The following is a 23,546-nucleotide window of genomic DNA, read 5'->3' as shown; positions in this document are numbered from 1 at the left end:
ACCATACAGTTTTTTCTCCTCCTAAACATATTCATGAAGCTGAAACATCACGTTAGATTCAATTTATACATAAACCTCCGTCAATTATGAGGAACTTTTCTCCCGTTCTCAGTTTCAAAAGCCTTAACGGCTAAAGCGCTTGGAAACTCAATTATATCCGCTGTCTGAGGGTTAAGATTTTTTCCTGATTTTCTTAGCTCAGAACACTTTATCACTTAAAAGAAATCACACAAAACAAACTTTTATGCAGAAGTGTAGTAGGTACGAAAATAATATGTCGATATTTATTAGTTCATTTTTTTTACATTTTTAATGACGAACTATTATCACAAATTATTGTTTTATAGACAATACGTTGAAAATAAAATAGTTCAAAGTCAAATTACACTTTTAGTTCATTAATTCAGTACAAGCTGTCACTTTTACATTATACCATTGTAATTAATAATGATTAATTTGTGAAAAGAACACTGTTCTACCTCAAACTCTATATAAATTAACTTCAATTCAAGGGCATATATCACTGTTTAGTAGGCTTCGCAATGTAACATCCAAAAATATGAAATGTTCTAAAATCATATGAAGCCATTTTCTATCATAAACATCAAAACTAATGAAACTGCGATACATTCAACTAATTTCACAAGTCCTTCCAAACCCTTTCACATTATTTCAAATTGCATTTCAAATGCGTATTTATTAACAAAACTTCCATAACGCTATGAAATGTAAAACGCTAAAGCCATAAAAATAAAGATTGCAAGGTAAACGAAGAACATGACCCTGTCGACAGCTGCTGCCAAGAGAATCCACTCTCGAGAACAGTTGAGGCTCTGCTGCGAGGTCGTGTCCACAGACTCGGTGCGATCTCGGTCCACCAGGGAGCGTTCATGTAACTCCTCACTGTCTTGTCTGGGGTACATCGACATGAACTTGTTCTGTAATGTAAAAGTAGAATAAGTGTGGTTTGAATTTTTTTTTTTATTAATTATGGATGATTTAAAGAGATAACTGGATCACGGACATTTGCCATCGTTTAGTATTTCAATAATAGAATATTCTATTCCTTTATTTAAAGTGTGTTATTTACAATGAAATATTTGAAAATATAACAAGATTACGAACATTTGCCACAGTTATATGTTACAAAAGGTATAACACAACGTTTCGAGAGTTGAAATCTATCCTCTTCGTCAGGTGAGGAAGGTATAATACAACAGAAAGAAGAAAAGATAAGAATGTGTTACATATTCCGTAACATAACAATCGTGATAGCAAATTTCCGGATCCCGTTATCTTTACTGGTTATTTTTGTTAGTAAATTCCACAATATACCATGGTACACAAATATCACATTTTAGACAATCTTACAATTATTATATTTATTTGGGTTTATTTCTTAAAACCGTGCTTCGCCCGTTTGTCTAACCGCCAGTGCGATGATTCTTGAAATAAAAGTGATTCTAGATCATTTAAACTTGGTACATAAGCTTCTTTTTGTCTAATTCTATTGATTTTTTGGTTAATAGATCAATGGCCAGTCCGCCCATGTGTTTTTTCTGTTTGTGGAAAACACTCTTGTTACATCCTTCGGTCCTCCGTTGTGTTGGTTCATTAATATGAATAACTTATACGTAAATATTATTTTTTATTTTCAACAGTTAAGCCAAGCATAATGCTCTTTGCATCCACCATGATCTTGTTAATTGGCTTCAGTTATTATTTCATACCCATTATAAAATGAAAACCCCCATTATGAATATATTAAGTCAAGACAACACCATCGTAAGGAACCGTCTCGCGTATTATGTGGCTACGCTAAATTACCCTCCCTTCCAGTATAGGTAAGGATATCCGTTAGACAACTATTTAATTTTGGGTAATTACCATGGACACCAAGCCGAGAACCATATATAAATGTGAAGGAAACAGAATTTTTCCAGATATTTCTTATTTTTCAGTGATAAAAAACCGTTAATGAAATGAAAACACTAAATTTCGAGATCTGTGACCTGACGTCTTCTTGGGGTGAGTATCTAACGTAACACAACTAAAATCTAGGTTGAAATAAAATAATTATATCAGAGCGTTGTGACGCGCACAAGTCAGGATCCACAACAGTCATGTTGTGTCTTCTGCATAAACACTAACTTTAAAACATGCACTTAATAAAACTAAACACTAATTATTAAAACTGAACTACAGAGTACAAGTGGCAATAGGTCTGCACTCACCGACCAACCAGATAGAACTGACCAGAGGCCAGTAAATGACGATCGTCACGGCAGGAACAAGATGGCGGTAAAAAGGGGAGGGGAAGGGAGTGAATCTTATTAATTATAGATTCATTCTGGATGTACTTCTCAACACCATACTGTGACTCCACATTGTTTTATTACAAATCTCTAATCTGTTTGATACTTTAGGTTTTCTTGTTAGTTCATTTTGCAGACTTAGGAACCAAAAGGTATTGCTTTCAATTGATGGTTGGCTGATCGGTTGGTTTACCAATTTAATGTATGAAGCCTCAATTAATTTTCTCTTGAAGAAATGAGGTTCACGGTGTATTATGTTAGGTTCTTCCCAATTCATATGATGATCTTTGGTGCAGTTTTTTACTTTTCTGTTAGCCTCTTACTTTCTGTTTTCTTTGTATCCTTTTATTCTTACGTGTAATGGTCCTTTAGTCTCGCAAATGTATTCCCTATTGCAATTAAATTTTCACAAGTGAATGACTCGTTAGGATGGCTCTATTAATCGGAATTAATCTTCCGAACAATACATTGTTTAATGCGCAAATGGTGTGAATAAAACAATTTTACACAATCTTTTTTATTGTGTTCTGTAAAGGCAGTGTTCACGAGTGAATGTTTGTTAGGGTGGCTCTATTAGTTGGAATTATTCCAAGCAATAAACTATTTAATACCAGAATGGTGTAAATAAAATATTTCTGTACACTCTGAAATTCATCGTAGTAGTTGTTTCCTTACTATAACCTTTGTTACACTCCGAGATAACCCCTATAAGCACTGCAGTTAAGGCTATTTTGATTTAAATCCCATAAAACCAATATTAAACGTCATGCACATTAAAGACCTTATTTTAGTCGCATAATCATGTCTCATTATAAAGGTATAACTAATACGCTTTCAAACGCTTTCAGGTTGTTTATAAAATAAGTCTGAAAATCTTTTTTTACTTCGTCATTTAAACATTTAAAACATATAAACTGTACAAGAAAAACGTTTTCAAAATTAAACATTTTCCAAAGATTTTTCTAAGATATGGACGTAAAAGTGCATGAGTTATAACATTTTCTTAGGGGGGAAACAGCTCAAGGTCGTTTCAATACTTCCGGTTCTTAATACTACGAGCTAGGTAAACTTGTCTTGTATAGAGAATGTCGTGATACCTTCGTGTCACCCAAGCCGAGGAAGGACGCTAGGCGACTGCTGAGCAGCTGGTTAATGGCCCAAGGCACAGGTCTGGTCCTGGGTCTCCTGCTGAGACTCACGGACACCACAGAGACCACCACCGACAAGCACACCAGGATCAGGTTGTAGGCGTAGAACTCCACTGCTCATACCAATCTCAATATTAGGCTCTTCAACCATTTCTGAATACTTGCATGATCGTACAATACAGATAAAGTATTTATTAGTAGCTAGACCTGTACTATGAGTTCCTGATCCTGATCATAGTTTTTACAACAGTTATCTTAAAGGTTTGTTGCAAAGTAGTTTATAATCATTTTACGATGACTGATCCCCTCGAGTCACATAAATGGATCTGTGCCATTTACCAGCATTAATTGTATCTAATTTTTATTTTTAATCTTAATATTTTCTTAAAAAATCTACTCACATTATTCCATACATTTCAAATTAATCTTCACGGCATGGCCTAACTGTATATAAGCGACCTGTTAAGTGAACAGTTCGGGGGGGGAGGAGTGAGTGAGAGAGAGAGTGTGATGTGGAGAGGGAGAAGAAGCGCGGACTCACTTCCCCCTTCACATTCTTTACCAACCATTCCTCAGTCGGCACTTTTCGAAGGGTGTGTGTTACATAACAGCTGACCTACAAACCTAATAATAATAACAACAGCTGTTAACGATAAACATTTGTTAAAATACTTCTTAATTTTAATAACATATTAAATAGATTCAATGGACTGTACGTGACATAAATAATAATAATATTTGTTATTCCATAACAAAAAGAATAACAAAACACAGCGTGATGCTCCAAACACCAACGCAGGGAAACAAAGCACTCGGTTCCCAGTTGTGTCTTGTAAGGGAAATAGATCGAACAGAAAAAGAGGGGGTGGCGGTAGGCGTGGTCGAGGTCCTGCTCCTCCCTCCCCCTATGCGCAAGAAATCTTCGCGCAGGTCGCTTTCAAAGCGGCTCATCAAGCATACCCTCTAATTATTACTTACCACGCTATCTATCGCCATAATTAAACAAGGATAGTTCCCGTAATACCCACCAGAAGCACCTTTAACGGCTTATCAAGTCAAATCGTCGATTACCGCCTCCCTACCTATGTACATAGCACGCTTATTTACCGCTCACATACGTATCAAAGTCTCAGCAATATTTTAGTTTTCTGTTTGCATTTTTATATTGACCTTTTTAAACAATTAATTACAAAGCGAGTGTTTTAGTCATCAACTCCAGGGAAAGCCTCACTTCAGGGAAAGGGTGCACCCTTCGTCACTTCCAGTCTCAACTAGGGTTAATGCTATTTACGCCAAATATTCACTTTAAATTATTTTTATATTTCTTTGATATACAGTTCTCAACTCTTATAAAGACTTCAGAGAATCTACTTAATCACCATTATATGTCTTAACTTTCTCGTGACGTGAATTTCTGCTCTTCACATTTCTAAGATAAAGATACATTGACTTGTAATCTTGTAAAAATATAAGACACAAATTTTAAATTTTTGTAAAGTTCAATTGATTATTAAAGAGTTGAACCTAATAAAACATTACTGATCAAAAAGAGACAGACCTATAAGTGGTGTATGGGCGCCCATGACCGGAAGCTTCTGGGAGAAGTACGCCAGGAACATGCAGATGATGACAGAGGTGACCCCGCTCAGTAGGAACTTCTCAGAGGCTGGTGGCGGTAACCAGAACACCAACAAGGTCAGCACCACGCAAACTGCAGCAATAAATTACCATACAGTGCATATCACTCCTTGTTGACTTAAGAATTAAAAATATATTTAGTACATAATATCGGATGACTACAGCAGTAGAATATTCAATGTTAAGAAAATAGCCTAGGGGTAGCTGGGATCTCAGTGACTGGGAAAGAGGTGTGCTACATAAATAGAGAGTGGGGTATCTGAAAATTCAGTGAAACGAAAAAAGAATGAATAATCATCAGAACATTTTAAAATCAAAATACGAAAGTAGGTTAAGATGATTACGTTTTCGGTGATTGAAATATATTTTGAAAGGAAAAATTAGTATTCGAGAAAACCATAACGAATGATTACAGCACGAGAATTTAAAATCGAAGTAAGAAAGCAAACTGAGATACCTGGGATTCTAATAATTGGAATATAAGTGTGTAAATTAGATAAATTATAGGTACAAAAATTAACATTTAAGTTGTAATAATGTAGGAGATTTACGACTGACAGATTGATAAAGCTGACATAGAACTTTCACCTAGTTCTACTAATCAATTAGTCTCTTCATAAAAATTAAATGGACTAATAAATGCGTAAAAAAACTTTTAATAACACAAGACTACTCACATCTACCTAAATTCAAGTCTGGAGTAAAGGATACTAAAATAAATATTTTCTCCTACAGGAAGACGTCACTGACCGAAAGCTGGAGTGAAAACAACACCAGCGTAGGTAGGGCTACGTCGTTCTACAGAGATAAGAACCTCGATGTTGTAGTAAGGCTCACTGCAACACGTGTAGTACTTCTTGTGTTCTATCTCCTCTACAGATAGAACAGTCCACTCGCATGGGTCCATCTCCGTATCCCCTTCCTGTCAACAGATGGAATGGACTTTCAAATTTAGTGGCATCAAACACTGATGTTCCAGATTATACGTTCATAAATACATAAATTGTAACACTCTTCGGGCACAAATGTCACTTATTACCATGCAATACTACAAATCATAGTAACTTTGTATTTCTGCTTCTACAAATACATCACTAGATTATAAGTATATCTATTTTGTACTCTCTAACTTCCAAGCATCAAAGCATATTGAGTTATCTGAATCCCGAGTAGCGGACTGAAAACCGGGCACACGTATGTACAAGGCTTCTTCACCTGATCCACTGACCCTATTGATTCCCAGAGTGCTTTTCATTTAAGTGTTTCATAATCTGTGTTACTAAGTATTTTGGAACAACTATAACTGAACTCACTGGAGAAGATTTGTGTTCTGGACGTTTCAGGTAGATCTGCTCCCCATCATATACCCAGGAGCCGAAGTACAGGCGGCAAGTGTGCCTGTCGTAAGGCCATTTGCGGAGATTGATGTCGCAGTATACAGAGAACTGTGAGGGTGGCACCCAGATGACAGTGCCATCCATCTGTACGTGGCAGTGAGTGTTGCCATAGTGATCGATGGAGTTACCTATGGCACTGAAACATCATTCATGCTATTAATGAGATGAAGGAAAAGGGTTGAGTCGTAGTACAATGAGAATAGAGTGGGTACACCCATTAGACAGTACCATCCATCTGTACAAGGCAGTGAGTGCTCCCATAGTGGTCGCCGAAGTTGCCTAGGGTACTGAAACATAGGTCATACTACTATTAATCATATAGTGGAAAGGATACTGATGTCACAGTATTTGTAGAACTGAGAGAGTGGCACCCAGATGACAGTTCCATCCATCTGTATGAGGCAGTGATTGTTGCCATAGTGGTCTACGAAGTTGCCTAGGGTACTGAAACATAGGTCATACTACTATTAATCATATAGTGGAAAGGATACTGATGTCACAGTATTTGTAGAACTGAGAGAGTGGCACCCAGATGACAGTTCCATCCATCTGTATGAGGCAGTGATTGTTGCCATAGTGGTCTACGAAGTTGCCTAGGGTACTGAAACATAGGTCATACTACTATTAATCATATAGTGGAAAGGATACTGATGTCACAGTATTTGTAGAACTGAGAGAGTGGCACCCAGATGACAGTTCCATCCATCTGTATGAGGCAGTGATTGTTGCCATAGTGGTCGCCGAAGTTGCCTAGGGTACTGAAACATAGGTCATACTACTATTAATCATATAGTGGAAAGGATACTGATGTCACAGTATTTGTAGAACTGAGAGAGTGGCACCCAGATGACAGTTCCATCCATCTGTATGAGGCAGTGATTGTTGCCATAGTGGTCGCCGAAGTTGCCTAGGGTACTGAAACATAGGTCATACTACTATTAATCATATAGTGGAAAGGATACTGATGTCACAGTATTTGTAGAACTGAGAGAGTGGCACCCAGATGACAGTTCCATCCATCTGTATGAGGCAGTGATTGTTGCCATAGTGGTCTACGAAGTTGCCTAGGGTACTGAAACATAGGTCATACTACTATTAATCATATAGTGGAAAGGATACTGATGTCACAGTATTTGTAGAACTGAGAGAGTGGCACCCAGATGACAGTTCCATCCATCTGTATGAGGCAGTGATTGTTGCCATAGTGGTCGCCGAAGTTGCCTAGGGTACTGAAACATAGGTCATACTACTATTAATCATATAGTGGAAAGGATACTGATGTCACAGTATTTGTAGAACTGAGAGAGTGGCACCCAGATGACAGTTCCATCCATCTGTATGAGGCAGTGATTGTTGCCATAGTGGTCTACGAAGTTGCCTAGGGTACTGAAACATAGGTCATACTACTATTAATCATATAGTGGAAAGGATACTGATGTCACAGTATTTGTAGAACTGAGAGAGTGGCACCCAGATGACAGTTCCATCCATCTGTATGAGGCAGTGATTGTTGCCATAGTGGTCGCCGAAGTTGCCTAGGGTACTGAAACATAGGTCATACTACTATTAATCATATAGTGGAAAGGATACTGATGTCACAGTATTTGTAGAACTGAGAGAGTGGCACCCAGATGACAGTTCCATCCATCTGTATGAGGCAGTGATTGTTGCCATAGTGGTCTACGAAGTTGCCTAGGGTACTGAAACATAGGTCATACTACTATTAATCATATAGTGGAAAGGATACTGATGTCACAGTATTTGTAGAACTGAGAGAGTGGCACCCAGATGACAGTTCCATCCATCTGTATGAGGCAGTGATTGTTGCCATAGTGGTCGCCGAAGTTGCCTAGGGTACTGAAACATAGGTCATACTACTATTAATCATATAGTGTAAAGGATACTGATGTCACAGTATTTGTAGAACTGAGAGAGTGGCACCCAGATGACAGTTCCATCCATCTGTATGAGGCAGTGATTGTTGCCATAGTGGTCTACGAAGTTGCCTAGGGTACTGAAACATAGGTCATACTACTATTAATCATATAGTGGAAAGGATACTGATGTCACAGTATTTGTAGAACTGAGAGAGTGGCACCCAGATGACAGTTCCATCCATCTGTATGAGGCAGTGATTGTTGCCATAGTGGTCTACGAAGTTGCCTAGGGTACTGAAACATAGGTCATACTACTATTAATCATATAGTGGAAAGGATACTGATGTCACAGTATTTGTAGAACTGAGAGAGTGGCACCCAGATGACAGTTCCATCCATCTGTATGAGGCAGTGATTGTTGCCATAGTGGTCTACGAAGTTGCCTAGGGTACTGAAACATAGGTCATACTACTATTAATCATATAGTGGAAAGGATACTGATGTCACAGTATTTGTAGAACTGAGAGAGTGGCACCCAGATGACAGTTCCATCCATCTGTATGAGGCAGTGATTGTTGCCATAGTGGTCTACGAAGTTACATAGGTCATACTAATATGACTTATCAGATAAAAGAAATGATAATTAAAGTTCATGTGAAGAGAGGGGTTCCAGTTTACAATAAAAGAGATTAAATGAAAACATACTTCTCTTTATTCTTATATGATCGATCCTTTCGTTGATTAGAACTTACCTATTGTATAACACAACGTCGGGCTGCCATATCTCGTGGTCTCCCACGTGTATCTTGGTGAGGCCGCCGTAGTCACTCTCGTTCCACTTCAGTTTCTCATCCACCCAGATCTGCAAACTCATTCCATCTGAGCACATCTCGATTACAAGGTACGTCAATAGTTTCAATCAATATCTTACAAATCTACGACTCACTGACTAATTCTTATGTTGGAATTTTAAAGTCTAACACAAATTTCAAAGCGATGGCATTAATACTAACAATTATTTTGCAGAAGTCCACATTAGATACGTATGAATGAAAAAATGAGTAACAACGTATTCTTACACATATATCTTTTTTTGAGCGAGGGTGGTAAATTAGTTGAATGCACTGATAAACTTCTGTAAAAAAACTTATAAATTTACATTTTTAAAAGTTTAATTCATATTAACCAGATGTAACAACTGACATCTTGCCTGTTTTGTAAATTCTGATACAATAACGTTTTATAATATAATTAGTTTCTTTTAGGTATGTAAAATTCAAACTTGTAGCTATATAAGCTGCGCTTCTTGGCTTAATACAATAGTAATTGTTTGCTACATCAGCAATAAGCTAAGATCGTTCCTTAATGTAGCTACAACTCACGTACAAATGAGCACCAAGCGTTGACCACCATCAGGGATCTGATCTCGTCCTGAAATGAGAAGATATTAAAAGTAGAATGTTCATAAAAGACAGTAATTAAATACGTTTAAATGTTCTCTATGAAATGTTGTTTTTATAGAAACAAAGGCTATATTCAGTATGGAAGTTGTAGCAATTTACGAAGAGCGCCAAGAGCCAGTTTTTACTGTAGCATAAAATCTATTTTTTGTTTTAATCGATAGGGGAAAAACAAATCGATAGTCAACCCGCTAGATCGAGATGGGAGGCTTTAATAACGATAAATTATACCGACACACAAATAGATAAAGCTAATGAAGACCTTAGCTTTTAGCCAAATACTCAGTCTGAAAATATTTCGCTGATTTAACATTTATTTATCTGTCTGATGGTTGGTCTACTCAAAGTATGTAAATCTATAAAAATATGATATAGGAAGTATTATCGTTTATAATTCTTAAGCCCTTTACCCTTCGATTCGAGCTCCACAAAAATATCGCGGTGGTGTCAAGAAAAACCACTTTATGTTTATGCATACAATTTAAAATGGCTTTTAGTTCCTGGACTATAAGACCCTATTGACACTGCTCAAATATTCTACAAAGGATCTACTGTTATGTATAACACCACTCATGTAATCTTCTTCTTGATCTTTATCATCCGATAACCGCGTTTAAAATAGCCTCTGTAAAATTGTAAGGTTCATAACAACGCTGGAGAAGGCTAGACCCCGAAAATAGCTTGCCAATCTGTCTATATGTATGGCCATCTGTAATTCTGGAAGCCAAGAAATTATAAGTCTAAATAAGACATATTCCATGAAACTATTGATATATGACATCCGTCTCCAATTCAATCAATCAACCCCTTTCAACACATTTTCCACCTATGGTTCCTAATGAATTGATTCACAAACAAATATCTTTCCAATGAATTCATTATAGTACTAAAAATGCTTAGATCCAAAATTTACTAATCCTTGCAAGCAACTATCGTCATATTTCAGTTCTGCCAGTTTTGAGCAAAGTCTATGAAACCTTTCTTTGAAAGATTCATGGATTTCCTCAATATGTTTCAACAGTTAATTTCAACTTATCAATTCAGATTCATATTATCCCATGGTAACTCTAATAAACCAAATTTAATGAAGGCTTCTTTTGTAACTATGAATGAAACCTTAACTAAGTATTAATTTAATTAAAACTGATTTATCTTTTTTATTTCTGCTCTTATGTCCGGAAATTCGTAATTAGTGAGCACATGTCTCCAAACACATGAAATAAAGAGATTGAGATATATTAATTGCACATTATTACATGTAATCAAACTAGACTCTTGATTTAATATCTGTTTGGTAAACATAATTTTAAAATATAAATATTTCATAACTTTTACAAGTTAAACGTTGAATATTAAGTGATTATTTTACACCATGAGTATATCAATCTTCTGGGGATAGGCAAAGGTCGTGAGGCATGTCAAAATTCCTTTCATAAATTTACTATTAAATTGCATTCCAGAGTTATTCTTCTAATATATAAATTGTACCATGCTTCTGTATCGTTAGTACAGATCCGACAACCATAGTGGTTTATTGGACATAAATTTTCATATACTCTTCAATCTCATGTCACTATTTTCCTATTCCGACTCTTCATAATTAAACTATCCATGTTTCTGTTAAACATCTACCAGAAATTTTGATTCGATATTACCTTATATAGGCTAATTCCATAATGTATCAGGTGAAATATATGTTACTTATCGTATTACTTTTCTTTGGTGTGGTTTCTCAAAGTTCCATCCAAAGAGATACTTGTCAATACAAAACCCAACTTAAATTTAGGAGGAAGCGAACTCTATAAAAAAGTCTCCATAGTCGTAACTCTCTATGGATTTACAAAAAATTACAAATAAAGTATGGACACAGTAACTGCTCCACTTTTTTCCTTTGTGTTACAACTCACTAAACGTCTACGTACTCACCACCTCGATGTGTTTGATGACGAGCTGGAACGTCACCGACGTGACATTGGTATGCTGAGCGGGGCGAGCGAACTTGTCATATTTCATCAGCAAGTCATGTTTGAGCTGATCCGTCCACGTGGCGTTCCATAAAACCTTCCCGCCTGCTTCAACAGAATCAAAAGTAAAATCGTAAATTTTAACTCTGACCATCTTGTATCTTACAGTGACATATAAACAGACTCGTCATAACTGAGAGTCCATTGACAATGTGAAAGTGGAGGTGGTACCATTTGGATCTGTGTTTATAACCATGAAATATGAAATTATAGACTGATTAATAATAACTCTACACCATACTAGTTGTGCTGATAAACAGATGCTAATAAACTAATAAACAGAACTCGTAAAAAATAAAATTCAAAGAGTCGTGCAGGCAAGCTTTTAAAAAAATTGCAGCTGTTAACTCTCCCGTGTCTGTACATTTTGGAAATCACTTTGTTTTGTATGTATAAGTGTGCCTTAACCAGAGGCCGGGACTTACATACGCATGAGACACGAGGTAGAGAATTACTACGAACTGCAAGCCACAGTGGTTTTTGAACACCTGCCCTCGCAAGCAGGTGTTAATTTTATTAACAGACTGCCAAATTCAATAAAAAGTTCCCTAACGCCCAAGGCTTTCAAAATGCGCCTTCAACACCTTTTGGTGTCACAAGCATTTTACAATGCAGAGGAATTTTTTAGCATTTAACTGGGAGACCGCCCAATTACACGACTGATTCTGATGTTTTAAAGTGGGATATATTGGCGAAGGATGAAAGGTGCATAAGTGTAAAATTGTATGTGTGAATGAGAATTTTGTGGAGTGAATGTAAGAAATTTTAGATAAAAATGTATGACGTTTGCTATACAATGTAATATTGTCACTGCAATAAAACTGATTTGATTTGAGATTTGTATTAAGGCTAGCCAACACTAGTTGTGCTGATACACAGATTAGTAATAACGTTACACAACACTAGTTGTGCTGATACACAGATTAGTAATAAGGCTAGACAACACTAGTTGTGCTGATACACAGATTAGTAATAAGACTAGACAACACTATTTGTGCTGATAATTTGTCCATTAGTCTTACGGAGTGGTCCTGTGGGGAGCCAACACTCAGTTTCAGAGAGCATTCAAACTCAAAAAAAAGCTATTCGAATAATTGCAAAAATAAAATTCAGTCGTGCAGGCAAGCTTTTAAGGAATTACAGCTGTTAACTCTCCCGTGTCTGTACATTTTAGAAACCACTTTTGTTTTGTATGGTATAAGTGTGCCTTAACCAGAGGCCGGGACATACATACGCATGAGACACTAGGTAGAGAATTACTACGAACTGCAAGCCACAGAACAGTGGTTTTTGAACACCTGCCCTCACAGGCAGGTGTTAATTTTATTAACAGACTGCCAAATTCAATAAAAAATTCCCTAACGCCCAAGGCGTTCAAAATGCGCCTTAAACACCTCTTGGTGTCACAAGCATTTTATAATGCAGGGGGGTTTTTTAGCATTTAACTGGGAGACCGCCCAATTACACGACTGATTCTGCTGTTTAAAGTGGGATATATTGGCGAAGGATGAAAGGATAAGTGTAAATGAGAATTTTGTGGCATGAATGTAAGAAATTTTAGATTAAAATTTGTGACGTTTGCTATACATTGTAATATTATCGCTGCAATAAAGCTGATTTGATTTGATTTGATGAACAGATTAGTATTAACACTAGACAACACTAGCTGTGCTGATACACAGATTAGTAATAAGGCTATACAACACTAGTTGTGCTGATAAACAGATTAGTAATAAGGCTATACAACACTAGTTGTGCTGATAAACAGATTAATAATAAGGCTAGACAACACTAGTTAGTTGTGCAGATAAACAAATTAGTAATAAGGCTAGACAACACTAGTTGTGCTGATAAACAGATTAGTAATAAGGCTAGACAACACTAGTTGTGCTGATAAACATATTAGTAATAAGGCTAGACAACACTAGTTGTGCTGATAAACATATTAGTAATAAGGCTAGACAACACTAGTTGTGCTGATAAACATATTAGTAATAAGGTTAGACAACACTAGTTGTGCTGATAAACAGAATAATAATTAGGCTACACAACACTATTTGCACTGATAAACGTTCATGACTAAACGCAGCATTAATGAGCAACTAAAAATATCCGATTTCCTCTGCTGGTCAGCGTTGGTTAGAAAATCTAGAACACAATTAGTGAAAATTACTGCTTAGAATATAAAATATTAATAAGGTTTTGCAGGAGCGTCAATTAATTCCCTAATTTTACCAAAACCTTTTCGTTTCAGGCGGAAACATTCTATAACGGAGCTCAATTGTTGTCCATTGCCTGTCCCAAAGCTCTTGTTGAACTTTCAGTCCAAAAGGTGTAGAACTCAGTTTTGAATCATAGTTTTATCACTGAAACTGGCTCAAAAGACTCGCGTCAAAACACAGATTTTGTCCTACTTATTAGCACGTTGAATCATCTGGTGATACCCTATAGTGATTCCGCCCTGATTAAAGTTGTACAGCTTATATTAGATTATATGTTTTACCTCTATGTTAGTGCACTTGATTAAGGCTTGGTTGTATAATGTTTTAAGAAAAACTAGGTACACAGGTGATACCCATGGGCATGGGCATATGATACTAAAATTATTCTTCATGACTCATGGTGATACTAAAGTCACAGGTGCAGCCCAATTAGGTACGACGTAGAAACATGGCGCCAGATCATAACTTTTCTTCATTAAAAAATTTCTCAGTCTCAAGTGATTTTTAAGAAAGTGTTTACATTAACAAAGCGTATCAACACTGATATCTATGAACTGTCAGCAATGACACCTTGGAATCAACGACGATATATATGGGATTGAACGTCAAACATGTAAAATACACTCATGGGACTCAAGGTGTTAGATTTTAAATCCACTTTCTTTTAGGAGTATATCAAATTAGGAATACATCAGACCCGTGTCGATTAACAGACTTTGTGTAAGACAACATGAGAGATATTCCATGGGGGCACAAGTACCATCACCAAACTCGTACTTATCTATGTATAAAAGTTCCATGCCAAATATCAAGTTTATATTGTTCTCAAAGTATCCTGCAGACTGGCTGACAGAAGGGTTCCATGAGTGATGGTATTAGCTAACACAAATCCAATGATTAATTTTACGCTTCTCTTTATCTAAATAGCAATAAAACTTTACAAAATAATTATTATTACAATGCTTTAAAAAAAATCTGCATCTTGAATGTTTCTATTTATAAAGTAGTCTATACGCATTTTTAGGACTTTGAAAAACATTGTTAGACAAATTTTAAATTGTTTGAAAATAATATTTTATAATAAATGTTAATACTTTTTACATTTAATTCCATATGCTATCAAATTTTTCTATAATTGAATTTTAGAGATATAATTTATAAAAAATTTTATGAGATTTAAAAACTCTAGTTGTACTGGAAGACTCTATAAGCCCTTCGTCCTTATTTACATATTTAACCAACCAATGGCAGTCATGTTACAAAATTCTTACAATACCCAAACTAGAAAAATATCTGTTCATTTAATGGGTCTAATAGGTTTAGGTTTTCCAGGACAAGTGGTGCATGTTCACAGGCAAGTCTACTTGTAGTACAAACAAGTGATTATAAAGACTAGAGGCCTTTTAGAGATCTGATGGACCTGTGACCTTATATTTCAAAACGTTAGATAAAGCCAGATTCTAAAAGATTATAGAAGATCATGACATTTGATGCTTCTAGGAATTCTAGAGTTCATCCTGTCCCAGTAGTGGTGAAGATTGAGTGTTTGACTTCAAAAGACCAAATCTCTCAAAACTCCGATGAGACATTACTGCATTCTTGAGGCTAGTGAACCAAACTTCTCTGTTCCGCAAAAAACCTCTGTTTTTATTGTAAATGGTTTACGTAAATTGGCTCAAACGTTGCGCATAAATTACAATTATTGTTATCTCTCAACGATGTTGCTGCACTGGTGGTGACAGTTGAACGGACAGAACAAAGCCACGCACGCGCACACACGGACAACCGCGCGTGCACTGATTGTGCATCCTACGCTTCCTCTCGCTTATCGCTCTTATCGTCCTTCGCATAGTCAATTGCCATTAGTGTAGTGTATCTCACACTTGGAGTTCCAAGGTCAATTTTTAGTATTAAATACAAATATGTGTGATACAATTTTGGTTTAACTTGAAGTGCAATAAAGCAAACAAAAACTAAAGATGAAGAAAATATATCATATAATGCAATTAAATTTATAACAAATCCCCTCCTTCTTTCGTTTATTATTCAAAAAATATCAAACTTCTTTATTTGCAAAACTAATTTTGGTTTGATTTCGATTTCTATTACATTGTGCTTAAAAAATAATCCTTTTTTCCATATGAATTTGATAGATTATACAACAGGTTGAATACTGTATCTACTAACAAAATTTAATTCAAATTAATAAATTTATTCCCCAAACGATGAAATAATGATAAAGATTCTAAAACTACAAACGTATTTTATGCCACGTATCAGGAATATTTGTATCGACGGCACTTCAACTATTGGCATATTCTATTTACAAAATTGGGTAGTTTATCATATTATTGAAGACTATAAATCCTTCTCAGTCATATTTCTCCATTTAAGCACTTCCGCGCCGACAATACTGCCTGCCCACCATTACTTTGAGTTATGATATTAAAACAGTCTTTTCTGCTGAGAAATTTGATTCATCCCCCTATTATCTAAAAACCCGTGATTTCATAAAATGTAAACTCGCCACTGTGTCGGTTATCCAAACGAAAAGTGAGGTTATAGCATTAAATTGTTTTACCACAGTTACCAAATCACTTTTTATGTAATACCGAAACTACGCAAAAACGTAATTGTGGGTATAAGTGAATGATGAACGTACTGAGGGACTAATTTGATAGCTTGTTTCTTAGTATGTTTCATTAACGTTATACTGTTTTATGTGGAGCCAGGACCATTGAGGTTTAGGTCTGCTTTATTAATGGCTGAACCAATTTTCCTATTAAGGGTACATTTTATTTACTTGATGAAGACGTTTCTGCGAGGGTTGGGTGACACTGAAAACTCAGTTCCAGATGATCATAAACTCAAATCATATTAAAAATCCCACCTATAATAGTCGTGGTTAGGTCCACGTCAACAGAATTTAGATTTAACAGAAAAAAGATCCAACAAAAGTTCCATCTATACTTTTATCAAGATTAGCACAATTGGTACGATTTTTATTTGGATTGTGTATAAATTGCAATCATGAAGGCATTTTCGGTATGAATATATAAATAAATAAATATAGTAAACGATTTTAACAAGTTGTTGAAGCTCATAATATAAACCACTTTCTGCTAAACTAAGATTATGTTTTTCATACTTTTCACTTGTATAAGATGTACATAGGTAATCATTTTTTCATGAAAATACATGACTTCAATAATGAAAATACAATGTAAGTGCGTAAATTACCGTCAAATGTAAATGTATATCTAGATATACCGGTAATTTACGCACTTCCAAATAAAAGTATGAGTTTGGCGTAGTGTAGCGGGTACGGCGGTTATTAAGATATAACCGAATCAAGCAACGTCGAGCGTGGCTGCTGCTTGGATGGATGACCGTTGTGCGATCCTATCCTTGCAAGCAGCCAGCCTGCCCGGCCATTGGTGGTGGTTCGGAAGTCACCTTTAAGCCTGTTGGCCCTAGATTAAGTGTTAAAGAGGGCTTCTTAGCCCTAACTTTGCCTGGTAAAATAAGACACAGCTTTACTTTAATGAGAAAACGCAATCCTCGTTTCCACAAAATGGAAATCTTTAGAATGAATTTATAGAATGTATGGAGAGTTCTTGCAAGGACTCTTTTGAGTATTTTAAGACTACCGGGTTAAACCACCGCCGGTTTGAAGGACTATCTTCCAGTGACAAACCAAAACTCAACATCTGTTGACTGAAGGTGCCTCTCCACAGCGAGACCAAAATATTTCAGATTTTAATTATGGTAGCAATTTTCTACGAGTTTTAACCGGAGAGCCTTGACGATAGTCATAGACCCGGCGGCCGTTTAAGCTTAAATGGCTTACAAGATTTTCCTGGACATTTGCCGTAGTTCAGTGATATAAGAAAATTACCTGAAAAAGAGATCAGATTGCAGATCTCGAAACGTAGTGTTACTGCTTCTTTTTTGTATAACTGAACGACGGCAAATTCTGGAAAATCCTGTTCCCTTCCAGAAAGCGTTCTAAATTCAAGTAACCATAATTATCTCCAAACTCGCCTCAAGCATTTCCATGAGTAAAATCCGTTCTATGAATGAGTGCATGGTGAACAGGGCTGTTCTAAAAACTGAGTGAATCCAGTGTTTTCTGAATTGTAAGTATGACTATGCATGAATATTTTTATTAACATTTAATTAACTTGATTATTTAGATATTAAATTATACTGTTAAAATGCAATAAATGTGGTTATCATTTATTTCAACAGCGTTATGTACCGTTTATGTCAAGCCATTATTCCGGTTGATATGGCGGAAGTTATTTATAAATCAATAGTATAAACGCAATAGTGTCTTTAATTATAATTATAGTATATTTGGCTTTGGGTAGTTGGGCTTCCTTAACCAATCTTTCCTTTAATAACATTAGACCATTACCGTAATGTAAACAATGTTATTATTATACATTTCATAATGTTAAGCTTTCAAGTGAGGGTCTCTTTTATTTCTCCTTAATCTGTTGTGGAGAATCAGTTTTCCCACGTCAGGCGTGGCCTGGATACCTGAAGCCAGGGACAGCACTGCTTCTCCTCCCCTTCCCCCCCCAACTGTTGCCACAGTCGAAGGGGGGCCACAAGGACAGGAAGTCTCTAATGAACGTCCAGACCGTCGCTAAACTCAGAATTACGACTGTCAGTTAGTTGCCGTCCCTGCTGTGTCCTGGCCTTAGAAGGACAAATGTTTTTATAAAGAACCTATTCCTAATTTAGTAATGACAAATAGAAAATTATTTTAAATCCATACATGCTGTCCTGAATTTTGTTTGACATGGTCACAAATATTAAACTCTAGTATAGTAAATACATTATTGTCAACAAGCATTTTGATGAGACCATTATGTAAGATGTTCAGAGCCCACGTTATAGAGTATATATCTCTATCCCGGTGTTTATACTAGATTTCCTATTCACTAAGCTGCTAATTCATTAATTACTGTTTAATGATGTCAACACTAAATTTAGTTCAGCAGCAAAAAAATGCTTGTTGAAGGAAATACAATTAAAAACCATTTTTGGTCCTCAAATACTTAAAGGAAGATTCTTATTTAATTTTAAAAACACCATTTCTAGAAACACTTCCACTTGATGTTTTTATGTGGACATGAAATGAAGTTGCAAAGTTTAAAGGCTAGGTCGGAGGCCTTAAATTAGAGAAGAAAACCATGATTTGTTGATTAGTGAAATCCTCAAATAATCTAAATCTCTACAATGATTTTAATAAATCACTGCATCCTGGTCATTCTCATTCAACGGAAGTTTTATGATCACTGTTCAGTCAGGTTTGGTTTCGAAAGGCCACGTCCAAAAAATAAACCATTTTTGGAAAAGTGTTGTTTTTATTAACATTTAGTAATTTAACAACTTATATTATATTCATTTGCTATTTAAAGATAACTAAATATACCTGGATATTAAGTGTACGATTTTGATACACTAGTACGAATCAGTAGTTAAATATGCTGTCATTAAAGTAAAAAATCAAAGTTAAAAATGTAATTCCTGGCAACAGAACATTTTCTCTCTTTCTACGTATATCTTCCCATATCAAAACAACTGTATACTATAATAAGTGTTTGATGAGTTCCAAATGTACTTTTACAAAACTCATTTTCTGTCCAAAACAGTCAAAAATTCCAAGTAGTTAATTTTGAATAATGTATTTTGAATATTATGCAAAGTAAATTAATGCGGTTGCTGCTCTCACCCCCCTCCCTCTCCGGACGCTGGCAACGATAAGGCCAAGCTGATAAACGACTCATCAGTTCTTTTGTAGACTTTGCTTGACCTTAGTACCTATTATCTAAGAGCTGTTTACGTTACACCAACCACGTTGGTTAACTAAAAGTTGGTCATACGCTCCGACCAGGTGATAAACTAAGGTCATTGGGCAGATTGATGTTATTTACTTTTGTATTTATTTACATCTACAGTAAGTTTGTTTGTTTGTTTTTGACGACGGAAGGATTATGAAGGAAACAGGATTATTCCAGACATTTTCCATCGTTCAGTGATACAAAAAATCAGTAACACTACGTTTCGAGATCTGCAATCTGATCTCTTCTTCAGGAGAATAAACCTAGTTTGTAATTATGCGTTAGGCTAGTATTTTCCTGAAAAAGACATCAGATTGCAGATCTCGAAACGTAGTGCTACTGATTTTTTACTGATTTATTATATTGTATTACTGAACGATGGCAAATGTCCGGAAAATCCTGTTTCCTTGACATTCCCAGTAATATAAACGGAAACAGATTAAATAATGAAACATGAAAGAAGACAAATAATCCGAAGGAGGCAGGGATTCACTATACTAACCCTTTTGCGTCATTCTCTCACAGGTAATAACTACGAATTTTCACTCCACCTGCAGCTCCTGTAACTCTGGAAACCGTATTGTTCCATAGAATAAAGTTAATATGAATGATTCTTAAAAGTCCTAGGTGAATGTTCTAGATAGCGAAAATGTAATGGCCAACCTTCTAAGAACTCTGAACCAGACTCCGCGTAGGAGGCCATACACAACGAAAAATATCTTATTAGGTTGGAGACTGTACTTCGGTGACAGAACCAGCGTGAATCCTCATTTAATTTTGACTTAAATGTCATTTTCACACCACTTCACGGTAGGTACTTCACTCTTTATTGAGTTTACAGCATCCCTCAAGAGCCTCTAACTACCAAATCTTAAGTTCCCAGTATTGATATCACGCATCACTGTGTCGTATTTAACATCATGATTGAAATATAATTTGGAAAATTATAAAACTACGACCACCTGGTTTGTATGGTACCTTTGAATATCATCCGCAGCAGCCTCCTATACACGGGAATCATCACAACATAAGAATCTGCATTCACATTTCCCACATATTTTACTTGGAAGGCTGTTACGAACGTGGACTAAATAAATATAAGTCCGACTTTTTATTCCAAGCTCAGCATATTTTGCCCATTCTGTTGATACAGTGCAATGGGAAATCAATGGTCTAAGTCGTCAACTGGATCTTAGTTAGAGATAACGTATCTTCAAGACCTGTCTGTGACCTTATATATCCCTTTTTATCAGAACTATCGAGCTGGCGTTGTTTTATAATCCTCACACATGAAGACTCATGAAGACGGTGAAAATAAGGCTTCAGAGGAAAAAGATGTATTGGGACACGAGATTTCGAATCTGTCAGCCAAGTGATCTCGGCCATCTCTTATACTGCAGTCACTTAGTAGGTAAGAATTCTTCTTCATGACGAGGAAGAGCATGTCTGGACCAAGCAACTATCTTCTCCATCCCTCATTTGAGAAAACAGTTGTAAGGACAAAAAAGATAACTTTTACAAACTTTGCGACTTGCCAACATAAAATCAGGAACAGTGAAATCCAGAAAGGGAGCTACTATTCCAATATTTCACGCATTGTAACATCCAAGAAGTCTGTTGGAACGGTCTGAGATAGCCACGGCTATAATCGAATCGAAGAACGAGGAGGGGATCTAAATCTTTTTAATGTATTTTAAGGAAAGTTTAGTGGAAAGGTTTCAGTCCAGCTGTATCTTGTCGATAAAGATACAGGTATTATGTCTGGAAGAGTCCGTTCCCCTTCTTAACGCTATGATCTGTGCACAAAGTTCTATTCATAGATATTATCAAAGAGAATTAGGGAGACTCGGTATGAAGATGGAAATTTCTTTTATAAAAAAAGTACGATGGTCACAGAGAGAATTTTAATATGTGAAATTTCATTGAAGAATTCATAAAAAAACCATATCGTATTTTACATTAAACCAAGTTAAAAGATAATTTTTATTCACTAATTGTACAAGTGTTGTTTTAACGTTTGATTACTGCATCTTAATCGTACGCATAATTATGCTTATCCTTTATTTGAAGATGTTAATCGCATTAACCTAACTTACAAACACAAAATGTAGATATCTGTATTATCTCTGCATACTAAATGATGTCTTCTATTCATTGCGAGTATAATTTAAATATAGTATGCTTCCAGTAACCTACGAGCTTATAAAATTTATAAATTATTAATCTGTACCAGGTATGTATTGAAAAATACAAACGTTAGATCTTTATGGGTCCCTCTACACCACATTTTGTGCAATCTCTACTTTACAATATCTTCATTTTTATATTTATCCACTCATTACTCCAAACCTTGTTGATGCAAATCGTCAGATCACATTTAGCAATACAAACTTAAGAAATGAAACAAATAATAGTTTTATTTTTTATGAGAAAAAAAATGAGAACATAAAAACAATTTAAATGATCACTGTTCTGCCACGTGTACTCACTGCCGGGTGGCTGGACAGAAGAGTCCGCAGAGGCCAGACCATACAAGGACGCCAGGATCAGCTGTGCACCAAACAACCACATCTCGCAGACTGTCAGGTCCACTGTCAGAGTAAGCAGCGCTGTCTGATAACAGTCAGCTGATTATTTTTAACAACGGAGACGCTGTCAGCTGTCACCACGTTGACAACCACGTTCATTTGGAATCTTTTCATACGTTATCGTTGTGCTTTTACAGCTTTACAGCTTTTAAAGCGAAGATAAGGTGATAACGGTTCAAGTAATGAAAGAAAATAGTTGATCTTTTAGACGAAGATTTGGATCTCACAAATGGTCCATTCCTATATTTAATCTAATAAATAAAAATCATATTAAATTTAAAATATTCTTATACGGAACAGTAATAGCATCTTTGTTTTCTCACCACAAAAATTATTTACAAATTAAATAGTACAGATCACAATTCCATTATTTAAATTTAATTACAAATACAGTCTAGAAACACATGAGTAAAATATCAATATTAATTAATCACATTTACTTTTAAAATATAAAGGTGCAAAACTGTAGGTTAAGTACTAATTGCACTCCCAATTGAGAGATTTCGGTCTCTCTGAAACTTCCATACGAAGGGCTTATATCAAGTCCAAGTAGAATCTCCCTCTGGTTGTATATTGGCCTCTAATTGCCCGTTTTTGCAAAATTCTACATCAATTTGTCACGCATTCAAATCTTACCGGAAAGTCATCCGGCGGATGAAGTACTACATCACGGCTAAGTCCACACTCCACATTTCTCGCATTAATGTGCCACATTTTTCTCGGCATCCATTCTAGGTTTCGTGGTCATGGGTATCGCTCTCTGTCCACACCCTGTGCAGCCTGCCTCTCTATCTAAGTCTCTCTACTCTCACTCTCAACCAATGAATTCGATCTTCATTCTTCTCTCTAGCGTTTCTGAACTAAAGAAGAGCTCTCTCTCGTCAGAATAAAATCTGCAAAGAATAAACATTCTGTGATGCCTTCTTAAACTCTAGTCATATAGAGACTCTCAATGTCGCTATGTCGTCTGTTTCCATTTTCAGCCCACAAAGCTATCTCTCGGAACTAAATCCGTTGCTTAA

General features: G+C 35.9%; 1 protein-coding gene across 2 annotated transcripts; it reads right to left on the bottom strand.

Moving 5' to 3' along the window:
* Positions 1 to 275: 275 nt before the first annotated feature.
* On the bottom strand, positions 276 to 22,522 carry LOC124356657 (acetylcholine receptor subunit alpha-like 2). Of its 2 annotated transcripts, none has more exons than XM_046807785.1 (9): positions 22,426 to 22,522; positions 11,762 to 11,907; positions 9,762 to 9,806; positions 9,128 to 9,237; positions 6,415 to 6,634; positions 5,852 to 6,023; positions 5,022 to 5,174; positions 3,413 to 3,576; positions 276 to 938 (listed from the first exon to the last, which is right to left on the bottom strand). In XM_046807785.1, the coding sequence occupies exons 1-9, from the start codon at positions 22,505 to 22,507 to the stop codon at positions 720 to 722; spliced, it is 1,311 nt and encodes a 436-aa protein (XP_046663741.1). In that variant the 5' UTR covers positions 22,508 to 22,522; the 3' UTR covers positions 276 to 719. The 2 variants fall into 2 exon arrangements, with proteins under 2 accessions (XP_046663741.1, XP_046663742.1); XM_046807786.1 differs by having other exon boundaries at positions 277 to 938; positions 11,762 to 11,904.
* Positions 22,523 to 23,546: the final 1,024 nt, after the last annotated feature.

This window comes from Homalodisca vitripennis, chromosome 3 (genome assembly GCF_021130785.1).
Source record: "Homalodisca vitripennis isolate AUS2020 chromosome 3, UT_GWSS_2.1, whole genome shotgun sequence".
NCBI lineage: Eukaryota > Metazoa > Arthropoda > Insecta > Hemiptera > Cicadellidae > Homalodisca > Homalodisca vitripennis.
The sequence above is the reverse complement of the archived record's forward strand: the minus strand, read 5'-3'. Positions and strand labels throughout refer to the sequence as shown.

Excerpts from the sequence above, each read along its gene's own strand:
- LOC124356657 (XM_046807785.1), bottom strand. The coding sequence starts at position 22,507 with ATGTGGTTGTTTGGTGCACAGCTGATCCTGGCGTCCTTGTATGGTCTG. Across the intron at positions 11,908-22,425 it reads TTCTGTCCAGCCACCCGGCA|CAGGCGGGAAGGTTTTATGG; the intron begins GTGAGTACACGT and ends ATTCTGTTGAAG. Across the intron at positions 9,238-9,761 it reads TCAACGCTTGGTGCTCATTT|ATCTGGGTGGATGAGAAACT; the intron begins GTACGTGAGTTG and ends ATGAGTTTGCAG.